General features: G+C 48.3%; 1 protein-coding gene across 3 annotated transcripts in view; it reads left to right on the top strand.

The window, feature by feature from the left end:
- Positions 1-25,604, top strand: part of LOC102054055 (chromatin remodeling regulator CECR2) — a 102,603-nt gene extending 76,999 nt beyond the window's left edge. For all 3 annotated transcript variants that reach the window (XM_055711776.1, XM_055711774.1, XM_014281247.3), the window contains 11 exons: positions 4,086-4,242; positions 7,939-8,068; positions 8,351-8,388; positions 8,487-8,578; positions 8,857-8,983; positions 10,205-10,638; positions 11,719-11,847; positions 11,954-12,776; positions 14,774-16,184; positions 17,023-17,128; positions 17,411-25,604. In XM_055711776.1, coding sequence (XP_055567751.1) covers positions 4,086-4,242; positions 7,939-8,068; positions 8,351-8,388; positions 8,487-8,578; positions 8,857-8,983; positions 10,205-10,638; positions 11,719-11,847; positions 11,954-12,776; positions 14,774-16,184; positions 17,023-17,128; positions 17,411-17,416 — 3,453 coding nt within the window. In that variant the 3' untranslated portion in view covers positions 17,417-25,604. The remainder of the gene's footprint in view (positions 1-4,085; positions 4,243-7,938; positions 8,069-8,350; positions 8,389-8,486; positions 8,579-8,856; positions 8,984-10,204; positions 10,639-11,718; positions 11,848-11,953; positions 12,777-14,773; positions 16,185-17,022; positions 17,129-17,410) is intronic.

Below are 25,604 nucleotides of genomic sequence, written 5' to 3'. Positions count from 1 at the left end.
GAGGGAGAGAAGAATGACTGATGCAGTGCAGAGCAGAGCTAGGAGGGGGTCAGCTGGAATTGGAAGTCACAATTTAGACTGCTTAAAGAAATGCTTATCAAACTGCAGCCTTGTCGGCTGAAATGGCTCTTTCCGCACCTCTTCACCTTCATCTCCTCTCCACCCCATCAGCGTAACCGTGCTGCTGCTTGCGGGTCTGTGCAGTGAACCAGACCCAGGAAAATGACTGGTGTTAAATATAACCTTTTTATTTGGTCAGGGTTATTTTTGATGTAGATCAGCTTTCCAATCCAGTCCACCACGCAGCCCCCAACAGTCATGCTGGCACAGCCAGGGACATGGTACGGTGGAGATGGGGGGTCTTTGAACTGGCGACTGCTACCTAAAGCAATCGGTCAGGCAACATGGGATTAGCTTTGGAGGAAAAAATTGGCTTGATTCTATCAGGCTGTAGCGTAATCTCTTGCTGTAGATGTAACGAAAACGTAGTTACCTGGTGTTTTGTCAAACCCTGGGAAATTAAACTGCAGGGAATATTCCACGTGAGCCAGGGTCAGGGGTTCCCGCAAAACAAAGGAGAAAGTACAGTTCCCCACAATAAATACAATTACTTAGAACAGATAAATAAAAGGAAGGAAGAACCTCTCATCATGCTGCAGATAAAAGCCTGCTGAGAGGAAAATAAGACCCCAGTGATGGTCAGTTTGGGGCCAGAATTGCTCTCTGCAAAGCCCACCATGCAGGAAGCGCAGGGACACGTGTTTGTTCACAGGCAGCAGAAATCCCAGAGGAGGAGGGGAGTGGGAAACACATGGAGCCTGAATGATGCTAATCAGTACCGCAGGTGCTCCAGGTCTGTGGCAGCAGAGGGCTGTTAATTGCTGCCTGTGGGCCAGTGAAAGGTTTCCAGCGAGCTGGGGGCCCTCCCAGCACCCGCTGCGCCAGGGCATGGGGAGCCAGGCAGTGGAGGGTGGCGATGCTGGCGGCGCTGGCTCCCCAGCAGGACCTGGCAGTCGTCCTGCCACAGGGGAGACAGGGAAGGTGCCAGCAAGTCTGATGGTTTGTTTGCCAAGAGGGGTGGGCAACAGGCAAGTCTGGGGGAGGAAAGCCCCAGCTCAGTGCAGGGGTGACCCCTTCCTTCGGACTCCACGAGCTGGATGCTGGATGCTGCTTTGGTCCGAGATATAACTGCTCCGTAGGCTCCTAATCCTGTGGGGGATTTCTTAACAGGTGGTTCAGATTAGCTCCTCATTAAAGAGCCGCCTGAGCAGCACCCTCATTAGGGCAGTGCTGCGGAAACCGGAGCAGGGAAGTTTTGGAGGACAAGGGGCCAGGGCACCCAGGGCACCCGTGTCTCCTGGCCTTCTGCCCCTGAAGTCTGATACCCACTGTCTGGAGAGGGAGGCAGAAGGCAGAAGTTTGGCCCTTTCAGGGTCTGGGGCAGGGGGGAGGGGGGAGACAGTGATGTTGTGTCCTGGAGTGCTCTCTGGCGGAGGGAAGGAGGCGGTGATGGCGTGGACGGAGAGGAGAGGGGTGGGTTTTATCCTCCAAGTGGGGAGGAAGCTGGAGAAACGTCCCTTTGCCACCTCTTCAGTCAGGAAGAAAGTTTATCTTGTGCTGGGTTCTTGTTTTTATCTTTCCTGTAGGTGTCTGCTTCCACCTCATGTAGTAGGAGCTGACTTGTTTGTGTTTGCTTGTTTTTATAACCCTCGGTTGAGCGCACTCATCCCCAGCGGGCTTTAAGAGGGACAGAGGTCCCTCTGAAAATAAGGCTGTTTCTGTGTCTGGCATGGATGGAGCAGCCTGTGCCGGCACCGCTGCTGCCCTGCACTGCTGAAGGGAGCAAGTGCAGCTGTGGGTGTCTGTGGCAGTCCTTGGTGCTCGCTATACTGCGTTTGGGATTTCTGATTTTCCCTTCTATTCCTAGATCTGCTAGGATGATTTCATTTCCTTTACTTAAAATTGTCCTGTTCTTTGTCGATGCCGTATTTGTGGTGGGTTGATTTGGAACGTGCTATGGATTCTGTGTTGCGCCATTACAGTTTGGGGTGCTGAATGCACCCTGCAGGCTTGGAGAGGTCCTGGTGTGAACACTGCAGCTTGGATGTTGTGTTCATGTTTCCATAGGACATGAATGGTGGAAGCTGTATGAATCCAGGGAAAGGGAATGTCTGACCTGTGTACCGACAATCGAAGAAATTAGTGTGGCACGCCAGGATGGCTTAGGTCTACTGGCTGGAGAATCTAAAGGCTGATGGTCACATCCTCAATAAAATATCTTGGTGTACCAACTTCTGGTGGCTGGTTCGTGCTCACCTCTTTCTCTTCTAATTGCTGCAGAACTTGACTTCTTTGGTTCCTACAGCAATTTAAAGATTGGTCAAGAAAGCTAGTGGGACACTGTTTGATGATGGTCAGAATCAGGCCTGAAATTGTTTGCAGTGCATGAGCAGAAAATTGGATGATAGAGCAGTTGAGAAAGGGATATGAAAAGAATCAAAAGTGGAAATGTAGAATCCGATTCTGTAGGTTCTTGAACTCTCGTACTTGGCATAGCAGTTTCAGTCCTGGGCATCCTGGTGTTTGGATATTGATCAATTGGAGGAAGGATCTGAGAGAGACAACAAGAATGATTAGGGAGCTGAAAGGATTTCTTTATAAGGAAACATCTAACCTAATTGCAGAAACGTGGGCATTTCATGTAAGTTTCTGAGGAAGCCCATAAAAGCTGGAATGTGGCTGAAGAAGAGGGGAATTTATGTTCACCCAGAAAAGCATAACTGGAAATAATTGGGTGGCATGAGGGGGTGAGAAATAAACTTTAGGCTGAATGTGAGGAGAAGCTGGCTGACCTAAAGGCATGTGGGCTCACAGAATGGTCCTCCTAGGAAAGGGGTAGAAAAGTGAAGTACTAGTATTTGGCAAAGATCTAAAAAGGAAAAGAAGATAGACTGAGTTCCCTTGTGGTGAGATCAGTTTCACTTTAAAAGATCAGAATAGGGCTTTTCCCTGTCCAGTCTGTCCCTAAATGCAGGATATAGTCCTAATGTCGTCAAGACATCACCCTCTCTTGGACACTTCTCTGTGGCTGTCGGTGGTTGCAACATAATTCGCTTCATGTTGTTGCTGCTGGAGAGAGGGAGATAATACACAACACTGGTCTGCAGAGAGCTGCAGGGGGAGATTGCGGGGCAGTGCTGTGTAGAGGAAGGGAGGCAGAGCAGGGGGAGTGAATGTGCAGTGCAACCAGACAGCGTTTCTAGGTATTTATCAAAACACCCCGAGGTTCCACTTCTAGGCAATGAAACAAGGACAAAATAGTAATCGTGGTGCCAGATTTTTTTCTGGGGATTAATAATGGGCCTGGAGAAGTTGATGGTCTGAGCAGCAGCCAAGGGACCCCAGCTGATTGCTAATCCTCAGGAAATGCCTTCTGCCCACGTAGTGGTTGCTGGTTATTCCCTGAAAATGAAGGTGGAGAAAACTGTATACACATTGTTCTTTCCTGGTTGATATTCCCTGCTGATAAGGCACGCTTATCTTGGTCTTGCAGAAGTCAAAGAGGTGAGAGTGGCTGGTGGTTGACCAATTCATTTGTCTTTATAATTAAATTAAGCTAAAAAAGGTAATTCCACACTGCCATATGCATACCTCACACTTCATTGGAGAAATTTCCTATCTTAAAAAGTAGTCCTTTCTGCTCACGATTCCAACTTGGGGCTCTGCTACCTGGAAGGGGTAGAGGTGTTGTGTCAGGGTATCAACAGCCCATATCCTTTATGGGCAAATACAGAAGGCAGATACATGTGGTATGTCCCTGGCAGAGTCACAGCTTGTCTAACTCATCACTTCTCTTTCCTTTGTCCCTGTATCAGTAGGACTTCATTGCTTGACAAATAACTTTCATTTACATGTTGCTTTTCATCTGAGAATTCATATGTAAAAATCCTTTTTTTTCCCCCCCTTTTTTTCCCCCCAGCCATTCATTGTAGGTATGCTTTAATACTTGCTCAAAGTAAACCTGCCTCTGCTCAGACTTCGACAAGCCAATGCTTTATAGTTTTTGATGCACCATTTTGTTGCAGGTAAACCCGAATGTGCTGAGCTCAATGGAGAAGCAGAGGCGCAGAGAGGAAGAGGAGGAGCGCCAAATACTTATAGCAGTGCAGAAGAGGGAACAGGAACAGCTGCTAAAGGAGGAGAGGAAGAGAGAGATGGAGGAGAAGGTCAAAGCAGTGGAAGGTATATGTGACCAGTGTGAAATGGGTGGAAGCTTTCAAAGCCAAGATTGAGATCTTGAATTGAGAGCTGCCATTCACATTCCTGCCCTGTCAGACCTGCTAACAAGAATATCTTTTCTTGCACTTACCTTGGATAAATTGGTCTGACTGTAGCTGCTTTTCCTTTGTCTGTCTCTCTTGGTGTTGGTGGCTGTTCTCTACTGCACCCTTCAACTGTGTCATCTTCCCCAAATCATGCTTATTTTCTCCTTTGCTCCAGCTGTTCCTTTTTTTCCTGCTATTTGTGTTGTTCCTCAGTTCTCTTCTGTCTCCCCGTTTGCCTCCTGTGGCCTTTGTGTGCAGGATTAGCTGTCTTTGCTCTTCCTAAATAGCATTTGGTCCTTTTGGCCCAATGCAGAATGAAAGAAGGATCCCATCTGAGGAGAAAGGGAAGGGCACAGCATTGGAGTAGAAAGAGTACCATTTTTATATTGTTACCGGCCTTATCAACTGAAAAACTAAAGATGAGGGGACCATGCTAAACAGAGCACCACGGGTGGCAACTTCAGGTGTTGGTCTTGGGTTTGTGTGGGTTTGACCTAAATGCTGTTTTAATCAATTTTGCAAGAAACAGCCATATTGTTTTTAGTAGGTCAGATCACGGCACAGACAGCAGGCGTTCAGCCAGTACATGTAGGCACTGGCATCTAAGAGCAGGCTCATTTCTGACCACCTTCTCTCTGGCAGCCTCCCTTACAGGGGTTCCTTTATCTGCTGCTTTTCACGCAGTGGCTGGCTGGGCTGTTGCAGTTCCAGGGAAAGGCCGAACATCTTCAGAAAATGGTGGTGGTGGTAATGTGTGGCAGTATCAGTATCGCGGATGCTTAAGTGAATAAAGAATCAGAAAAGGAAAAAATATTAAGTTCGTGCAAACGTTGTAAACTTTCCAAGATGAAACAGTCTGCTACCACATGTTTGGTAGCAGACCAGATGTTATCTAAGAATAGTTTCTTTTACCTGCTTACCTTTCTAACCTTTAGAAAATCCAATTACTTGCTTGGCCTTCATATATATTCCTGGTTGCCAGTCCTAGCTAATCCAGTGCTTTAAACTGAGAATCATCCAGCTTCCATATCTGCCACAGATATCTGTTTCACCTTGGCAAATTGCGTATTCGCTGTGCTTTATTTCTCCATCTGTATAGACAAAATTAATCTTGAAGTTCCAGAAGAGCTGCAAAGATACATGTACCTGGAAAAAGGTCTTGTTTTGGTATAAGCCATGTCTTTTTCTGAGTAAATGCAATTGTTACATCATCTGATGCAAAGGCACCAGAGTAGCTCAAAGAAACTGGCATGGGATTGGGCACTAAACTGTTTTAACCCAATTTAGCATACATTCTTGCTTTTCTTGGGCAGAGATGCTTTTATTTTGGTTTGTACAGTTTCTTTCAATTTAGTTTAAACTCATCCCTAGTCAGTTTAGGCTAAGTCAGGAGAAGTCTCCTTTTAAGCTGGTGCAAATGCTGTTTGGAAAGGTTATTTAAATGGCTGACTTGTTTAGTTAAATCACTGCAGTATTTTTCTACCCTAGAAACTGCAGCTATCCAGGTAAAACTGGCTTCTTAACCATCTTTCCTTATTGCCAAGCATATCTGCCATTAGCATTTACTTCCATGACAGTGGAAAGTGATTTGAAAATGAAGTCATTTGTTTTACTTGGTTCCGACTTGTTAAAACTGGACACCCATTGACAGAGATTTTAGAGTAACAAATATATTCTTGCATTTTGCAGTCCGCTTGGGATTTAACATTAATTTTGTAGGGTCTTTTGTCAAGGGGTGATGTGAAACACAGGGTGAAATATCTGTTCTCTGTTGAACTACAGCACTTCACCTGCTTCTTGGTTTTGGACCATATGCCTGTCTTTAGATCACATTCCTGTTTCCAGTCTGGGATTTCACTTCCCCCTACTCCAACACACACCCCAGGTAGCAAGCCTCCTGCTGAGCCCATCTGTACTTTCCTGAATTTATGAGTTAAAGCAGCTTTCTAGATTTCTGTCACAACAGCAGGTTAGAGTTTCCCAGATGCTGTTCCAACATTATCTCTTGCACATGTGACTTTCTAGCTGTTTGAGGTACTTTTTAGGGCATTGGTTAGATTTTGAAAGCTGCTGGGTAGGACTCAACCCAGGCCAACAGCATGACAATGAGCTCTGCCAGTGATCTTTAACATGCTGTATTAATCACTTGCTGTGGTAGAAGGACCTGCCATTAATCCTGACTGAAGTCCAGTCTGGTACCAGGGTAGTGCTCCCCAGTTCCTGTCTGTTTACCAGGTCAGATCCTTGGCAGGCCTGGATGGATTTCTAAAGAATGTACCGCCTTACCTCTTGGCTGCTGTTGCCATGAGATTTCCCTTTTGCAGTCCAAATCATCACCTCGTACCTCATGTTTTCTCACTTAGGCATCCATTACAATGTCATCTAAATGATGCTAATTTTATGAAAGAACCATGAAGTACTGAACTGTGCTTGGATGGACTCAGATAATCTCTGTTAACTGCAATTTGATGTTGGACTCCTCATCATTAAATGTTGTAATACATGTTGTTAGATTCTGTAGGACATCTTAGATACAAGCCTTGTCCTTCCAACTTTCAATACTACCTAGATTCTTCTAACAGGAAATCTGGACTGTCTTCTGACATATATGGCCATGGACCTCCCTGGAAATACCCACCCTTCTACCAGAGCTAGTGCTTCTTGAGTCTTTCACGTTTTCCACAGATGGACCGTCTGCTAGAGGGTATTAGCCCAGTATCTCCCCTATTTCTTTCACTCTGGGTGTTCCCTGATGTGGCCTGTTTTCTGGGGTCTTACTCCTATGGCATCTCTCCTTGAGCATTACTTTCACAGAATTCTGTTCCTACAGAAAGTTGGTATGACCGCAGGTGTTTAGCAAGTCAAATGAATTCAGATTTCCTATAAGAAAAAGGAAATGAGGTTCATAAGAGCCCATAAATTTTCTATTATGAAGCAATCTGTTGGCCAGCTGTCTGGTTGCAAACCACAGGTTATATTACTAGCGTTGCTTCTTCCTGTCTCTCGCCTCTTAAATGAAATCTGTCCCAGTAGCCCTCCTGTGTGGCAGCTTGCTCACGCTGGCTGCAAAGACTTACCTGAGCAGTTGTCCCAAAGCTAGCCATTGTGGTGGAGGGTATTAATGACCTCAGTTACTCATTGCCACCCAGCTGGTAGAACTTCACCCTTGCCTTGACACTGGTCTTCATCCGCTTTAGTGCAAAACCAGCTGCCTTGAGTTCACCTGCCTGAGGTGAAGCATCTGAAGGATGGTAACTTAACAAGCCAGCTCTTTCCATAGTGCTGATCTATGCCTAGGTGTGTGCATTGAACTTATCTTTGTACCACACCATTGTCAGGAATTTGTCTGGAAGCTGCCTAGGGGAGCATCTGTATCACAGTAATGCTTCAAAATCAATAATTGTAAAGTCAAGGGAAAATGAAAAGGCATGTTGATGGTGCACTATCTTCTCACCTCCTCGGCTCCTGTGCCGTTGCTGCTTTTGCTGAAAGAACAAGAATGTTTCATTGGAGTTCTTGAGTGCTGCGGGAGCTGCCTTCAATTTCCCTGCAAGATGTTGTTGACAAGGAGTGCTGAATGTTTTTTCACCTCTTCCCCCCCTCCTCACTGCAGAACGGGCCAGGAGGAGGAAGCTTCGTGAAGAGCGGGCCTGGCTGCTGGCACAGGGAAAGGAACTCCCCCCTGAGCTTTCCCACTTGGATCCCAGTTCCCCTACCAGGGAAGAGCGAAGGACCAAGGATCTGTGAGTATGCAACTGGGCATGCAGCACAAGAGTGCGATGAAGTAGGGCGCATGGGAAGGAGTGTGAGCATTCACAGGAATGAGGAGGGAGAAGTGAGGGTGGAGAACAGCGAGGAGTAAGCTGAGAACATCTGCATTTGGTCCATGCTAGAGGAGAGTTTGTGATGAGGCCTGTTCGTCAGCATTACGGCACTGTGCCCGAGGTGCAAGGGAAGATGAAGTACGAGAGCATGCCTTAACATGTCCTCAGCGTGTGTATTCACTGTTGTGCTTCCCATTACAGCTTTGAACTGGATGACGAGTTCACAGCCATGTACAAAGGTTAGTCCTGCCCCAGCTTTCCCCTTTGCGTGACTTGCGTAAAGTGAAATACTCCCCTGGGCATGTGTGTGTAACTACCTTTCTTTTGATACTGCCAGTTCTAGATGTGGTAAAGGCTCACAAGGACTCTTGGCCCTTTTTGGAGCCCGTTGATGAATCATATGCTCCCAACTACTACCAGATCATTAAGGTATGGAAAGTGGTCCAGCCATCTTGACTGGTGCACTTTGTTGACTGGTTTTTTGGAAACGTTTTGAAGTTTTGTGGGCTGTGTTACCCTTGCAGTCCAACTGCATGCCTCCAATAGTCCCTTCTAGCCTTACAAATCAAGCAAACCAAAAACGAGAGGCTGCCTCTCCGGAGAGCAGCCTCCGCTCCCCATCCCCTCTCTGTGAGGAAGCTAGCTATGCAGCTTTGCAAGCCCTGCTACACTTGCTGCAGCTGAAGGGAGGTTTTGCTGTGTTTCAGGCCCCCATGGACATCTCTAGCATGGAGAAGAAATTGAATGGAGGTCAATACTGTACCAAGGAAGAATTTGTGGGTGATATGAAGACCATGTTCAGGAACTGTCTTAAGTACAATGGTGAAGGCAGTGGTAAGAGCAGTAAGATGCTAAGTTTGGCTATTTGCAGTGCTCAGTCAAAGCAAGCAGTGATCTCTTCCTACTCACCAGTACTTGATTTGTGCTTATTCTCTTTTGGGGTATTTCTGAACTTACTCCTTTGTGTACGCATGTGTGTGCATGCCCCTTTTTCCCGTAATATCTAACACGGGCTTTGAAAAGCATTGGAGTTTGATTAGGTCCCAGTGTTTGTTGAGTACCACAGAAAAGTGAGGAACGAACCAGGCTTGTAGTCCTTTGAATGGAAAATGTAGTTTTAGGTTTCTTGCCTATTGAATGAAAAACATGAGTCTGCAAATGGGAAACCCTGGGTTGAATTGCCATGCCAATTAAAATTCTACATGTTGCTTAGGTAAGAAATCAGTTCCTATACGGTGGGTCATCACTGCAGACTGTGTCTCACCAGCACTATCTTGAAAGGGCAAAGTTAGAGCTACCTGGCTTGTTGCTGCGGGCCCCAAGTAAAAGCATTCCTGCACTGTCACTGGGAGACCTGTTTCCTGAGGAACTTCAGAGTTAGTTTAGTGGAAACAACTGGAAAGTCACTTGCTTCAAACCCTTGTCATTAACACCTCTCACAGGTCTCTTCCTTCCTATCCACTCCAATGAGAAGCAAGAGCCCCTCTGAGCAGATCTGTCCTGTGGAAATGACGCAATAGAGACACTGGTGTTGGCAAAACCTTTTGTGTCAGGGTCAGCAAGTGCTTTAGAAACTGTAGATGGATAAATATGTGTGCTGATTTTCCTCTGTCTTGTAGCATACAGCAGAGATTTGAATGAGTCCAAGAAAAGCCTCTGAACGTAATCAAATAGCATTGCTGGAAGTTCACATTTCTCCTCTCAGAACTCTGCTGGCTAACTGTGCAGGTCATGCAGCTCTGTGAGCAGAGGTGGTGCGTCTTACAATGTAATTCTTGGCACTATGCTGGAGCACTGAGTTAATGCTGACTCTGCAGAGTACACCACTAATGGCACTTTGTCATGCCTATGTGCCTGTCCTCTGGTGGGGTTACTGAACAAATCTGATGCTGTGTTGCTTACTGAGTTTAAGAACATAAACCAGTTGACTAGTGAGACAAAAGTCTTCCTCAAAGAAACTTTGTTTCTTTTATCTGATGGGGAAAGTCTGATGTTACTTAATTGTTACTCTCTATAAGGCTCTGTTCCTGATGATATTGGGTTTTTTGAGTGCAGAATATACCAAGATGGCTTACAACTTAGAGAGGTGTTTCCACCGAGCAATGATGAAGCATTTCCCTGGGGAAGATGGAGACACAGATGAGGAGTTTTGGATCAGAGAAGACGGGAGACGAGAGAAGAGGAGCCGGCGGACTGGCCGCTCCAGCACAGGCAGTGTTTGGACTCGGTCACGAGACCCAGATGGACCAGGCAAGAGGCAGCAACGCCTGGAAAATGGAGGAAAACCTCCACCATATCGAGCTACTTCCAGGGCTCCTGCTTCTTCTTCCTCTTCCTCCTCCTCCTCCTTCTCCTCGTCCTCTGCAGAGGATCCAAGCGGCAACCCAATGCAGCCTTCTCGAGAAGTGGGCCCTTCCAATGGGCGAGGCTTCCCTCGCTCTCTGCAATATGGTGGCATGCCCAGCCCTGTGCCACATCCCAGCCAGATGGTAAGGAGCAGTTTCTGCTGTTCTTCACCCATCAGGCCTGCGGAGGGAGGGAGGTAAAGGGGAATGAAGCTCTCTACTGTGAAATCCCTGTGGCAACTGAAACTTTTCTGCCCTTAAACTGGTACAGTTTCAATCTTCGCCACATTCACTGGGAACAGTCTCCTAATGTTTCCCATGGCCAGCATGTACCCGTGTGGGCTTGCACCAGCCCTGGCTCCCCCAGTTCTCTTCTCTCCTTAGAGAGTTACCCCATTGTGCAAGGAAAGCAGTCACGTTTCCTCTCTTAACATCTAGTTTATGATGCTGAACAAGCTGGTTGTCTTTCGTCTCAATAGTTTAACAATGCCTGGTAACTTTGCACTACCTGTGTGCTAGTGCATTTCATGCCTTGAGTATTTACAAAAGCAGTAAACAAAATTGAACACCAGGCCACCCTGGACTGCAGCAGTGACCTCCCTTTAGCCCAACATTTATTCTCTGGATGCCACCTGTTCTGCCTCTCCTCTGGGCTGTTCCTCACCCATCCTTCACTGCCTTTTCCATTTTAACCAGTGATGTCTTGTGGTGTGGTGTATCACCTACTCCTCTGAGACTAGGCTACCCTTGCCCTTTTATCTAGAGATCAAATAAAATTTTTAGAGCTATTCCTGTGGTGCAGATAGTGGGAGGCAGTAACTGGAGAGCTGGAGTCAACAACTCTTTTGAAGGAAATCCAGCACGTTTCCCCCATTGTCCTGCTTGCACACCTTTGTGGTCCGCTCCGCTCCTTGGAGTAAATCACTTGCCCCCTCCAGTCTTCTCACTTGCTCCCAAGTAGTTGGGTGGCAAGTCGAGTGTATTGCAGCCTTGAGCACAGGGATGCGTAGGCTGGAATGTGAGAGAGTGGCTTTGTTTGGCAGGGGAGCTGTGTCATCCCGTAGGAAAGCCTACAGGTTTTTCATGGTGCCTCCAAAAAGCCCATCTCCTCATCTGTGTGGTTCTTCCAGCCTTGGCTTCCCCTCACCTGCAGCAGCTCTGCTGCTTTTCTGTGCTTCACAAATTGTTTTATTTCTCCCTCCCACACCTCTCCCTGTTCCCCAGAGACCAGCTGTGCCAGGAACATTTGGTCCCCTGCGAGGATCGGATCCTGCGAAACTGTATGGCTCGCCACGAGTGCCTGAGCCCCATCCCGGAGACCCGGTCCAGCAGCACCAGCACTTTGCCATGCAGGTAAGAAATGCTGCAGCCGAGGGATCCAGCACCCTGGGACCCATACGTCTCCTCTGCTCCTCAGTGCGAGACCTACCTCATCTCTCTCTCTCCCCCTCCTCCCCAGCCGGCTGTGGGACTGAGTGAGCACCGTGGGCACAGGCTGGCCACCCCAGAGAAGCAGGCATGTGCGGGACCGACCCACATCACCAGCCTTGGCCCCCGGCCTGGCGCCCTGCAGCTGGGGCGCATGAGCGGCCCCCCACCCGACACCGTCTACCCGCCGGCCCAGTTCCAGCAGGGCTTCCTCGCGCCGAGGCACAACGGCCCCCCTGTGAGGCCTTCGGAGGGCTCAGAGGTCCCCCCAGGGCACATGTACCGGCCCTACAAGTACCTGAACCGTGCGCACCCAGCCCTGTGGAACGGCAGCCACGGCCCCGCTGGCCAGGGCGCCGTGGGGCCGGAGGAGAAGGTGCCCATGGGGCCGGGGTCCTCGCTCCAGCCCCGCGCCCTGGGTCATATGATGGACCCTCGGGCCATGAGGCCACCGCTGCCTCCCAGCCAGTGGACCGAGCAATCAAATTTCCTACCTCACGGGGTGCCTCCTTCAGGGTATATCAGACCGCCTGGGAAAGCTGCTGGCCAGAGGATGCCACAGCCACCGACCTCTCTGTTTGGGGGACCACCTCAGGTTCAAAGAGGGTGCCAGGGCGGGGACTCCATGATGGACAGCCCAGAGATGATTGCCATGCAGCAGCTGTCCTCCCGCGTGTGTCCGCCTGGTGTGCCTTACCACCCTCGCCAGCCACCCCCGCCGCACCTCCCCGGACCCTTTCCTCAGCTGGCTCACGCAGCCTCTGCTGCTGGCGTGCAGCCCCCAAAACCGGTCATGGGGAACGGCAGCTCGCAGGATCCAACCGGTCAGACCATGGAGATGGAGAGCAACCAAGGTAACCCATCGAGTGCCTGCTGGTAGCATTTGACCTTGCCTGCCTGCATCCCCCTACTGCCTTCCCTTTTCCCATGCCAGGGCAGACCCTCTGCCTGCTGGTGTGCACGTGTGGGGTGGGTGCAGGAGCTCCCCCCAGGCCAGCTTTGTTGCTCTTGGGTGTAGGGACCCAAACCTTAATTGTCACGCAGATGCACAAAACCTGTGTCTGCAAATGTGGCTTTATTTGGATTTGTGCCACTAGGAAAGTGGAAAATATGCCCTGACTTTCAGGCTTGCCAGAGTAGTTTTTAAACAGTGGCTGAGGCTCAGCAACAAAAGCAGGGTTTTTTTCTAGAAAATTACTAAAATCTTGATTAAATAGTTATGGGACACACAGTTTTCACATGTGTATTCTTATTAATCTAAATTGGCATATATTTTCTACTCCAGCTTAGATTTTTCTAAAATTGCTTTGTTTGACAGTAGCCTGCCAGAGGTCCCTTCTGTCCCAGCTCTAAGTGCAAGTTATCAGCTTGCCATGGGGTACAAATGCAAAGCATAGGCTGTGATGCTTCTAGAGCTCACTTGGAGTTAATTTAAAAATTGGATCTGCAGAGAGTTAAGTAAGAAAAGAAGATGTTATGTGAATAAATGGTTTAAATATACTCCTTTGAGTGTATGTCAGTATGGCTTCTCTGAAATGCACATGTGCCTTGTGAGCTCTCGGCATCTCAAAATCTTCACACAACAGGATTGCCCAAAAGCCCCTGAGCAGCCATGTCCATTCAGGTGGGATGGCAGCATGTCATGTGTGCCATCACAAGTTTCTTTCTAGTTGAATTTCATCATTCGAGCTGGTAAAGTAGAGATCAAAAAAACCCCAACCTTCAAATAAAACAAACCTAAAGTAGAGATCAAAAAAACCCAGAGATCAAAAAAATATTTTTTTTCATTAATTCTAGCTGGTAAACTAGAGATCAAAACCCTTGCATCTTTTATCGATCCCTCGTGTGCCTTGCACTAAGAGGAAACTCTTTCCTTGTGTGACATTGCTTAAAAGTCGTCATCATTTAACTGTGCTGGATATAGAACAGAGACTGGGGGAGGATGTTGAGTGATTGCAGGGCCAAGTAGCTACATCTCCAAATCACAGTTGGTTAAAATCTGACTGCAATAGGCTCCACAGCATCTCAGTATGTGGTAGTGCTTCTGCCCGAGCTGTGGGCAAGTGGAGTTTGTGAACCAGGAGGGGCAACAAAGCCCAAAATCAAGCTGCCGTTACCCTGACTTCTTATTTTGCTGTCATGTGGACTCCACTGTGGTATTCCCCAACTCTGCCTCTTCATTAGGCAGCCTCTGCACACCCATGTGTGAGACTAAACCCACATATGCAGTGTTACTCCAGCGGAGATGTGATTTATTGGTGGCTTGCAATCAACAGTGTGCCTGTATCTTGAGGGTTCAGTCCACGTGTGCCATATTTCCGAGAGAGGTGCAACCTCATGGGTAGTTTTTAAAAGAGCTCTTTTAAAAGAAGCAGCTACTAAAAGCCACCTGACGTTTCAAAGATGCACTTTGGAATTGCTAAAGGTCTCTGAAGGGAAGACTGTGATGGGTGTGGGAAGGAGACTGCAGCCCCCCAGAAGAGCAGTTGTCCTGGTGCCACAATCAAACCGTCCTGTAGAGAGGTTTGAGTAGGGGAATGGGATATTTTAGGCTTTGGAGTACTTATAACGAAAGGGCCTTCATGGCTTTAGAAAGTCACTGATTTTTCTCTTCCATTTGCACAACAGTGGGATGCTTCCTCAGTCCAGGTGTTAGGTGCTTGTTGGGCAGGTCTGCCCAGCAGCAGCAGATGTTGAGTGGCTACTTTGATAGCCCTGGTTAAGCTGGCAGGAATTACCCTTTGGCACATGTGCTTTGGGTCAGCATCAGTGGGTATGTGTACGTGTTGGGCAGGGAGGGCCAGTTCCCAAAATTAGACCAGTATGTAACTTTTTCCCAATCTCTTTCCAGTGGAGCCACCAGCAGGCGTAGACGAGAAGGCTCAGTGCATTGGTATTCCCGACGGGGCCTATGCCAAAATCCTACCTCATCCCAAGCCCCCGCTGCCCATGGAGTGCACCAGGCGCGCCTTGCCCCTGGACGGGGAGGGGGACAGCTCCAGCGTGAAGGGTGACATGAAGGCAGGGCAGGGCAAAGGCGCGTGGCCGGTGGAGAGTGGCTACACTGGCGGCCCGGGCTGCATGAGGGACCTGGTTCCTACCTCCGAGAGAGGGGGTCCCCTGCCTGAGAATGGGGCAGCAGGTGAGGGGCCAGTGGCCACCACCGAGGGGAAGGGGCTAGCCGCCAACCTTCTGGAGAAGCCCCTCTGCAGCAGTGGGAAGGCTGTGCCCGAAGCAGCTGTGCCTTGCATGGGGCAGGGCACTGGCCTCCCCGGCGTGGATGCCAGCTCCATGGGGGCCACCCCCAACCAGTTCCACCACCCACTCTACATGCCCGGTCTGGAATACCCGAATTCAGCTGGGCGGTACCACATCAACCCAGGCCTGCAGGGGTTCGGCCCTGTGATGGGGGGGAAGCCGCCTCCTCCTGCCTCCCACCCCCAGCATTTCCCCCCACGGGGCTTCCAGCCAAGCGGCGCCCACCCTGGTGTCTTCCCGCGCTATCGGCCCCCCCAGGGCATGCCCTACCCCTACCAGCCGCAACCTCAGCCTTCCTACCACCACTACCAGCGACCACCCTACTATGCCTGTCCACAGGGCTACTCGGACTGGCAGAGGCCTCTTCACCCCCAGGCCAGTCCCAGTGGGCACCCCACCGCCCACCCACCCCTGGCCAGACCCCCTTTCCCGGACCGGGGGTCTGCCAGCGGCTTGCAGGGCTGTGAGGCACTGAGCGCCGCCCTGGCCTCTCCCAACCGCATGGACATAGCGAGTGCCAAAGAGGTTTCTCCAAGTGATGGGCAGGATCTGGGGCCTGAAGATGAGAAGTCCGAGGAGTCCCAGGAAAGACCAGAGAGTCCCAAAGAGTTTCTTGATTTGGACAACCACAACGCGGCCACGAAGAGGCAAAGCTCGGTGGCAGCAGGGGAGTTCCTCTACGGAGCTCCTCCACCACACCTGGGTTCGGGGATGGGATTCGGCCCATCAGCCTTCCCTCCCCACGGGGTCATGCTACAGACTGGCTCTCCTTATGCATCCCGCCATCCTGCCAGTCATTTCCAGCCCAGGACGTATGGATCGCCCATGAATGCTCACTTGTCTCATCATCCAGCCCCCAGCCAGGCCAACGGCCTCTCTCAGGAGGGACCCCTGTACCGCTGCCGAGAGGAGAACGTAGGTCACTTTCAGGCCTTGTTGATGGAGCAGAGAGGCAGTGGAGGTGGCATGGCGGGGCCACCCCAGGACTTGTATAGACCCTCGGGGTAAGATTGTGTTTTCTGCAAGAAGGCAAGGAGGGAGGGGGGTGATGATAAGTGTTGGATATCCTTGAAAGTATATGGCTTGAAGTCAGGGGAGATGGCAAGTGAATTGGAAGGCTAACAGGTGACTCTTAGGACGCTTGGAGTAAGAGGTCCCTCAAGCTGGAGGGAGTCTCCTTGCAGCTTCTTAAAACAAGTAGCAATCACTATCCTGGAGACCAACAGCCTGCCCCATCCACCCCCACACCAGAGCTTTGTTTTATCTGACGGTGTTTTGTTAATGTGTCATCCAGGGTTGTGCATCTCTTAATCAGACGGACTCTTGCCATTTTCTTTGCAAGTATTTTATTGCCTCTTTCTCGTAGCGAGGCATAATAGCTAACTAAAAGTGGAAGTTAGCCTCTTGTTATGAACTCCTTTACTTTAACATTGCCCTGTTTTCCCTTTGCTCTTGCTTTGCCCTTCCTCTCTGTCTGATATTTCCCTAACAGAAAATTACTTCTCACTGGGACTGTGCATATCACATTTTATTCCTGAGTAGAAAATCCTGGTACTCAAAAAATTGCCTGTTTAGATTTTATAAATGTGCTTCAACTGTTACTGTTTTGTCATAGTTCCAGCATGACAGTCCTTCTTCTAGTATTCAGGGAGCTTGGCTTACAGCTGAGCCACTGGGGGAAGTGGCATGGATTAAAGGCTGTGTTTTGGAGGGAAGCCGGGAAGAGGAATACATGAGATGCATGCTTGTATATGAATGTTGTATGTATGCATTCAACAAAGTAGACGGGATTTGCTCTTGATATTCATGTGCTAAAACTCTCTCCATTCAACCTGGCTCCAGAATGCAAATGCATCAGGCTCAAGTTCCTTTCCCGAAGATGCCTACAGCAACCATGTCCCGGGAAGATTTGACGTCACAAAAACCATCAGCATTGCCTCTGGATCAAGTAAGGGCTGCTAGAGAGGGCAGAGTTGAAATGCGAGTCTGTCTTTTCCCACTGGTTAAAGGGGTGGAGTGTTTGATGAGAGTGGGAAGCACCGGAGGAAGCTGGGAAGTGAACTGCTGCTGTGCAGAGGCATTGGGGATGTCTCTATAGCCTTAGCTGACTGTAAAACATGTCCTAGGTGGACTGATAGTGCTAGCTTTGAACTGGTTGCATGCAATCATGAGGTTGTTACTTTCTAAAGCTGCCAGTTAAAGCCTCCAACTCTTGTTCTTCCTCTTCCAGAGCTAGTCCGAGGAAGGAAGGACCTCACAAAGATGAAAGCCACGCGTGATTTGGACAAGGGGGAGGAGGTGCAGGCCTTCCTCCCACCCTCCCCTCGCCCAAGCAGCATGTAGCTTCCTGGGTCCGTGGAACATGGTGCCGCAACGGCTTTTGTGTTGGAAACCTGGAGCGGTGCTGGGCCCCAGCCAGCCAAGCAGCTGGCTCGCCGTCACAGGGCGAGCATCGCAAACTAGTGGCTTTCTGTGACCGGAGACTGCGTCTCATTCAGGGTTTGAGGGATTTTTTGGGGTGGGGAGGGCGGGGGTGGGGGCGGAAACTTTCATTGACTGCTAAACTCAGGTATATTTTTCAGGGTGGAAGAGGACGATGATGGAATTTTACTTGTAGTATTAACGTGTGTGTTTTGGAGCTGGATCCAGTTTACAGAATTTAACCTGTTGCCTTTTTAAATAAATTTCTGTTGTTGGTGAATGTATTGTACATAATGGGGGAGGGGGTGGGCCCAGCTTGTAGTGGGCTTAGCACTGGAGGAATCCTTAACTGTTTACAATCATATCACACTGAAATCTTTCAGGATAGGGTTAGAGTTTGCGGGGAGCAGGGAGAGGTGAGGGAATGTGTGGTGGATGACTTGCTGTCCTCCTTCCTGTCCTCTGCAACCAAGACACGACCCAACAGTTGGTTGACTTAATTGCAGGAACTGCTCAGGAGCATAATGTGTCCTCTTTCTCTTGTCTTCTTCCTCCTTCCCCTCTCACCCCCAACTCCACCCCTCTGGATCCAGGGCCTGAGTGCACTTCCAGCTCCTGTCATCATGGGGGAACAAGGAAACCAGGACCAGGAATTGAAACCAGGACAGGACATTCATGGCATTGTCCCTTCTGCTAGTATAGTACCCTTCTCCCTGCCTTTCTGATAGGAGAAATGTATGCTCTAGAAAACAGAAAGTGGCGTAACTGGACATCTTAGACTTCTTTCAGTGAAACCGGTGCAGCTGGGGGTAGAGCAGCACCTATCCAGTAGAACAAATACTGTGCAAATCTGTACTGCCCTGCTGCCCAAGCAGGAGGGGCAAGTCCCCACCATTCTTTCTCTGACCCTTGGCTATATTCACTTCTTAGCAGCAGCAAAGTAGAAAGTACCCTGGGGTTCCTGACCACTTTTGTTCCTGTGGAGGGAGGACCATGAGGCTGCTTTGTGGGAATGGTTGGTTTACTGCAGTGTGAGCTGTTTGTTGGCCTCTGGAGTTGCATTTGGTGTTTGCAAGTTGCAGGTGAATCAGAAAGCACTGATTCAAAATCAGATGTTGAGGTGTCATGGCTCAGGGATAGAGGGATGAGAGGTCTGCATGCCCAAGTTGAGTTGGTTTGACTTTGTCATCATTGATAATGTAGCAGCAGGTTCTACAGAGCTAGTGGCATCTTCCCTCAGAGGCTGTGTGCAGTCTGCAGGGGCTGTCCTCACCAGCTGCAATACTGCACTGGGAAACCCCTGCATGCCAGTGCTTTATCAGCCGCTGGTGTTCAAGTGTAGGTTTGGCAAATGAGTTTAGTAGGAATCTCATCTGCATTTATTCACATCTTAAAAGCTAACAAACACACACAGTTGATTATTCTTGGGGAAGCTGGGGTGAAAGGGGAGTTGCTACGCTACAAGACAGGGCAGCAAGATCTACTGGGACCGTAGCCCTGCTGGGCAGGCTGCTGGTTGCACTGCGGGGGACAGCGGTGTGGTTAGAAGGAGGATGTGCCAATCTGTTGGACAAACTGTGCTAGCAAGAGCACAAGTGGCAGCAGAAGTGAGGACAGAGCAGCATGCCCTTTAGTCTGTGGTGCCAGCTAGGAGAGGGTCTTTGTCTCCAAGTTTCTGGAGAATTTTTCTGGCTGCTTCATTGTCTTGGATGGTGTCATCACCCGTATTTTTAGCTGAATTGCACTAGCATGCACAACTGCACCACCTTTGTCCTGCTGTGTAGATATACTGTGCTGGCAAAGCCATTTGAGCAAATGGCAGGTAGCATCTGACTGAACTATTACTCCTTCTGTACTAAGCTTTTGGAAGCACAAAAAGCCTAAAAGGTGAGAAATATTCTTTCCTGAAATAGTTGGAATAAGAAAGGACTGCCACGTTAGTGCCCACGTACAAATGAGTCTCACTGCACTGTTGCTGCAGTACTTTAGCCTCTGATGAGCTGAGTCAGGCCAAGCTGTTTTCCAAGCCTAACAGGAGTTAAACTTCTTCGTGCTATTCCCACAAGCATGCTTATAATCACAGTTCTTTTTACCCACTGCTGCAACTAGCCTGTGAACTATAGCTGCTGTCTGCTTAGTCCAGTGAGTTGCCTGGGACAGCTGGCTGCTGTCCCTTTGCTTCTTTGATTGGCTTCTTTGCAAAGCAGGAAGACTTCAAAATAATGGGAGTTACTTACAATGTCTATCTATAGATGTCATTACATTATGAAAGGGAGATTTTTCTTGGTGGGTTTGGGGTTGGTTTTTTTTTCCATTTGTATTCATCTGCCAGGGAGCAATTGTCACTGGTGGATTGGTATAAACTGGAATAGATGATCCTGAAGGCTGTCCTTGGACTCGGAAGCAGATAATTGCTTTCCCCAGCCCAGAACATCATGCTATGGCTCATCCAAATTTGTCCCACATCTGAGGGTTTGCTGTTGGCTCATTAACTGGCAGTGGGTGTTCAGAGGTGCCCCAGCTGCTCCGAAATGCAGGTCTATATCCTTCACTGAATGGAGGTACTGAAGGAGCAGTAGGTATTTATGAAAAACTCTGCAAGTATAACTGCTCTTCAAGACAATAAACCTGCAACAAATGAAAACATTGTTGCTTCTTTTTGTAAAGCATTTAGTTCATTGTAGATATAAAAACAATTTGAAATACCACATTTAAAAATAGAGGAACTGTAAAATGTAACTTGTAGCAAAGTATTAGAAATCCTGGAAATGTGATTGTAGATTCTGCAGCCAACCTCTGTCATACTTCACCCTGTGTCTTCTGCATCACAGACGTTACCCAAATATTTGTAATTAAATACCTTTAATTCAGCTCATTTGTAGAACAGGAGGTTTTAGAAGCCATAAAAAAACCCTAACCAAGCTGAAGCACTCTTAGCCTTCACCTGTAACTGGCACTGAAAACATGGTCCTAGTGGTCATGGTATCTGGATGAGTACCAAGCCCAGATCAAAGCAGAGGACAAATAAGAAAGGCAAGAATTGCTTGTATCTGCCTGGAGAGTGTAGTGGAATGTTAGACGGTGACAGAAACCCTGAGGATCCTATATGAGGTGTGCGACATGAAGATATTATCCCTTACCTGACATAATGCAAATCTGAGAGAAAGATTTGACTTGAGGATGGAAGATGAAACAGCATAGTGAAGCTGACCCCTCCTGGGAGGGTTTCAAGGTAAATGGCTTTTGGCGTAGTCAGTAATTCTTATTAAAATGACTAACAAGCTGCTGTTGTGACAACACGTGGTTTATGTTAGAAAAGTACTAATATAGCGTAGGGGGAACTATGGCTAGGCTACAGGGATAGGGCTGTTCTGGGGACAGGACACACTAAGAGGGAGAGCTGCTTGTGGAATCTCAGTTTGGAGTTTCCAGACTTTCAAATGCTTTGTTCATAAGTGTCTGGGGTTTGGGTTTTTTTTTCTCTTATAATGATATCTAGGAATGCCCCCCGAGAATCGGAGCTCTATCTTGCTAGGTACAATCTGAGCAAATCACAGAAAATTGGCACCCCGCAGAGGGCACAGAGCTGGGGGCGGATTGATGGGAGTGGAGCACCAGTGGGAATGTCTGGGGAGGAGCAGAAGATGTGAGCTTTCTAGTTTATGGTTTCCCAACCCTTGCTGCACAAGGCTGCTTTGTAGATATTGTGAAAGAGGCAGGTTTAAGGAGGGATTCAGAAGAACGTAAAATGGCAGGTCTTTATGGAGGCAGTGGTACTTTTTTGGCATGGGTTGGCATGCAGTGCAGGAGAAATGTGGCTGCATTATAAAATATCCTGGGTTTTGAGTGCCATACTTGTATCGCTATCTTAAATGATATTTAACACAACACAGAGAAATTGTAGACTCTGGTTGGAAGCCCTCTTTCTCAACCTCCAGCGTTGTTGTTGTGTAATATATTACCAGTTGGTCCTTTTTCAGAAAGCTTCCTGAGCTAGTGACTTTGCAAAGTTTCCTGTAGCTATTACTTTTTCCATACGGAGGATGTGTTTTGCTGTAATTACGGATTTCATGTTAGACAAGACAATATATATATATTGTGTGTGTATATATATATATATATAAAAAAATATGCTGACCATGCTTGAGCATGCCAAAAACTTCCAAGATTCTCAGAAGAGTTTTGTACACTACTCTGGCTTTTAGCCTTTTGCTCTCCCCTCCACCGCCTCCTTTGCAAGTGATACATGGTGTTCCCAAGTTCCCGAGGTGTTCAATTGCCATTATAAATGCCACTGTATAAACTTCCCATAGGACTCTTTAAGCTTTGAGCATCTCAAGTACTACAGACCCTGGCAATTCTACTAAGTATTTTGGGAAGGCCAGTCACTGAGACTTCACAGTGATTTTAGCTGTTTCTAGCAGAAGTTTGCCGTCTATAAATTCCATGGTGTGACCCAACAAACCACTCGGTAGCAATCCAGGGCACCAGCCTGCAATGAGGAGGACAAAATTGCAGCTTCAAGGCCCAACTGGTTTGATTTGTGACTTTAAAGTACATGGAGACACTTTTCTTGGAATGGCTTCTGATTTTCTTGTCTGCCAAATGCCTTTCCCATGCAGACTTTTTCAAACAAATCTCCTGTGTATATTTTTGTAAGTGTGGTTTCTCGGGGTCTTGGAGAGCTATCAGCTTCTTGATGTCTTATCTGAAAGCTAGTCACAGAGACTGTCTTTCATTCTGCTGACTGAGGCAGTTCTCCTGCAGCTTCTCACTCCAACACTTCTCCATTTAAAATGAAAGTATAATTAGAAAACAACCTTCGTTTATTTCCTCTACTGATCTCTGTTGGTCTTCTGTGCATCTCTGTGTTCAGCCAGGGCTGTTGCTTTGTTCTTGATGGCTTTGCTCTGCTTTCCTTTTCTGAGGAGATGGTGTTGCTGTATGCATTGTGGAATTTTGGAGAAGGTGCTGAACTGTGTGGCAGAGAAGTGCCATTGCAAGGGGTGGCTTGGAGAAGACAAACGGGAATTTGTGATGGTGTGGTTGCTCCAGGTTTCCCCTCACTGCAAAGCAACTGCGCAGCTTGGTCTGCACTTAATTAGAGTAACCCCTTTAAAAGTTTTTACTGCGGTGCATTGGTGGTAGAGGAGTTTGCTCTTGCAGAATTCCTGTTTTGCTTGAAGTCCAGCACTGGTGGTTGAAGAGCAGGTGTGTGAGTACCGTAGCCTTTCTGTAAGGCTGAGATTGAGATAGCAGGCTGTGAAAGTAGGGTTGCAGCTGCAGGCCATGTGACAAGCTTTAAGAGCATGTGCTTATTGTAACCAAGAAAGCATCTCAAAGGTTGACCTTCCAGCCTTTCCCCATCTGTACCTGTTTAACGTACAGATGAGGGTAAAGCATATTCGGGCTTGGCAGGACCCCTGCCGCCCATGCGGAAGGAAAACACTTTTAACCAGCACATAATGAACTACGCATTCTGGTTTTCACTCTCCACTGCCCACGTCCCTCTCTGAAAAAGAGCTGGGGAGGGACCCATTTCCAGCTGTCTCCAAATAGGAGCTCCTGGGATGACAAGAGCAAGGCTTGGTCCACCCCTAGGCAAGGAAATTCAGGACAGGGTTTTATGTATTTGAAACTAGATAGTAGCATCCAAGCGTACCTTCAAAGCGCAGATGTAGAGAGCTGTGTGGTGCCATTCCCTTTTTGGCTGCTGTCCTGCCTCAGCTCGCATGCAGGATTTGAGAGACCATGGAACGTTTTGTAGTTTTAACACTGCTGGCCTTGCATTGACTGAGGGGTTTTTTTTCCTTAATTTGCAGCAGTGGCCTAGATTTCTTTTGGCAAGGGTCTTCCTCTTTTTGAAATGTAGAGGTCAAAGTGGACAGTGCATCCAGGAGAGAGCAAGAGCTACATCCACCAGTGGAAGAGGGATCGAAGCATTAATTAGGGCTGAGGATTAATTGTCATTTTCACCAACTCTAGCAAGTCCCTCCATTCTTTGCCCCTTTTAGTTGAAAACACTCGGTTCACTAGCAGAAGGGTAGTGGAATATCTTCTAAATAAAAGTGGAACTGACTCTGTGTGGGCAGAGTTCCCTTGCTGTGGACAGAGTTAGACCAGATGGCCTTCAAATCAGCAAGAGGCAAGCAGCCACCTAGTGCACTCAGACACTGTGGAGTACATCAGAGGAGCGATCTCCCTTTCTGAAAGGGCCTCAGCTTTTAGTCTGGCAAGTCCTCTGATCCCCTTTTGTGTCACATACTGATACTTCCCCTCTCCTTGCTTCCTAGCTTTCAAGTTTCTTTCCCTCTGCTCACTTTGCTGCAGTCGGTTGCTGTCAAGTGCAGAGATGAAAGCTCACTGCCCACGCAAAAAAGGGGCAGAAGGTTGGATTTGCCAGCTGACTTCTCTGTACATGCATATAGAAAGCAGGTGGGGTGTACATATTTAATCTCCCCATGGAATTAAGGTGTCCTCAGTGGCTCACTAGCATTCTCTCGTGTGCCCCTCGTGTTTGCCACCCTGGCATGGTGGTGTCTGTCCCTCTGCCAGCACAAGGATTTGCTCCTGGACCCTGTGCAGGGTTCCCGCACGTGATCTTGGCATGTCTACCTCCAAGAGGGCTTAGGTTAAAAATACATACTGTCTATAATCGTGAAAACTGTTGCTTCTCTCCCTTGATAGATCAATGAACACTGCTGCCTGATTTCTTCTGAGCAATAACATGCAGCGGTGTAACGCTGACCTTCCCACATTGTTTCAGGGAGCGGATGGCTATGAAACACGCTGGGGGGCTTCACAGTTTGAGTGGGAAGCAAGGTGCTTTCTGTGGCCCTGCATTTTATGTGCACCATGTTCCTGCTTTCCCAGTGACCGTTGGGTTGATTTAGGTAGCCAGGAGAGAGCTGGTTGCTGCTTCTGTGTTTGGGAAGGTAGAAAGGAAAGGGAGCAAGTGGTGAAGTTGAGGCTTGTCCGCAAAGCAGAGCACAGGGAAGAGGGGTGCCTATGGCTGCTACGGAGCAAGGGGTGGGTGGGCCACTGATTTAATGCCTCTGAGGGAGAAGAGCAACCTGCTGCTGCTTCACTTGGTGTTGATAGGGGAGGTAGCGGGAGAGCCTACGCCACTACATCCATTTTTCTGAAGTTGGGTGACATTGGGGGGTTTTTTGTGTTATTGTAAGTTTGTAAAGAATGTAATCTGTCTGTCGGGGGCACAAGGAGAAAACGGGGGCCTTTCTCTTTTTGGGTGAGGTTGTTCTTATGTTGCTGTGTTTTTTGTTGTTGGGTGGGGAGGGTGTTAGCAGCCACAGGGGCAAAAGCCTGGCCCTTGTCAACTGCTTGCAACTGTCCCAGGGCAATGGGAGGGTGAGCTGATGCTGCATCAGAGACCTCCCACACCAAGCTGTGAAAATAACTCCTGCCTGCATCCCTCTGTGGGGGGAATCTGACCTGCATGGGGCTCTGCACTGGGGTGTTTTGCTGAGTGGTGGAACGTAATGCTTGAGGGCTGGTTCTGCTCACCTTTGGCTTGGTTAGAAACTGAGCTGGATAGATGCTCATGCTGTTTAGGAAAAGTTGGATTTGATAGCCTGAATTTCTCAGTGCAAGAAGGAGTTCATGCTGGAATTGCTCTCCCCAGCAGAGGCTCAGGTGCTGCACCTCTCCATCGGCTGCTGTCTCACTCCCGCCTCCCTCCCCATCCCGTAGAGCACAGTGTCAGGGATCCTCTTCTCTCTCCTGCTGCTGCAAAGTTGTGTGAACTTTCCTGGTCAATACTGGAAAGGGGAATGCTATTTATTTTTATATTGTGTATATTTTGTCTTGGTCTGCTGATTACCTTTGTTCCCCAAGAGCGACAGTTACCTCAATAGTTAGTTTAATACTGTGTGTTGGGTAATTTTTTTAAAGAACTTTTTTAAAAGCTTGATCCTTGGAGGTCTGTAGATTTTATTTCCATATGAATTGGTTATTTTGTATAAAGTACATTCTTAAAATAGCAA

This window comes from Falco cherrug, chromosome 5 (assembly GCF_023634085.1).
Source record: "Falco cherrug isolate bFalChe1 chromosome 5, bFalChe1.pri, whole genome shotgun sequence".
Lineage (NCBI taxonomy): Eukaryota > Metazoa > Chordata > Aves > Falconiformes > Falconidae > Falco > Falco cherrug.
Note: the sequence above shows the minus strand (reverse complement) of the source record. Positions and strands in the feature narration are given on the sequence as shown.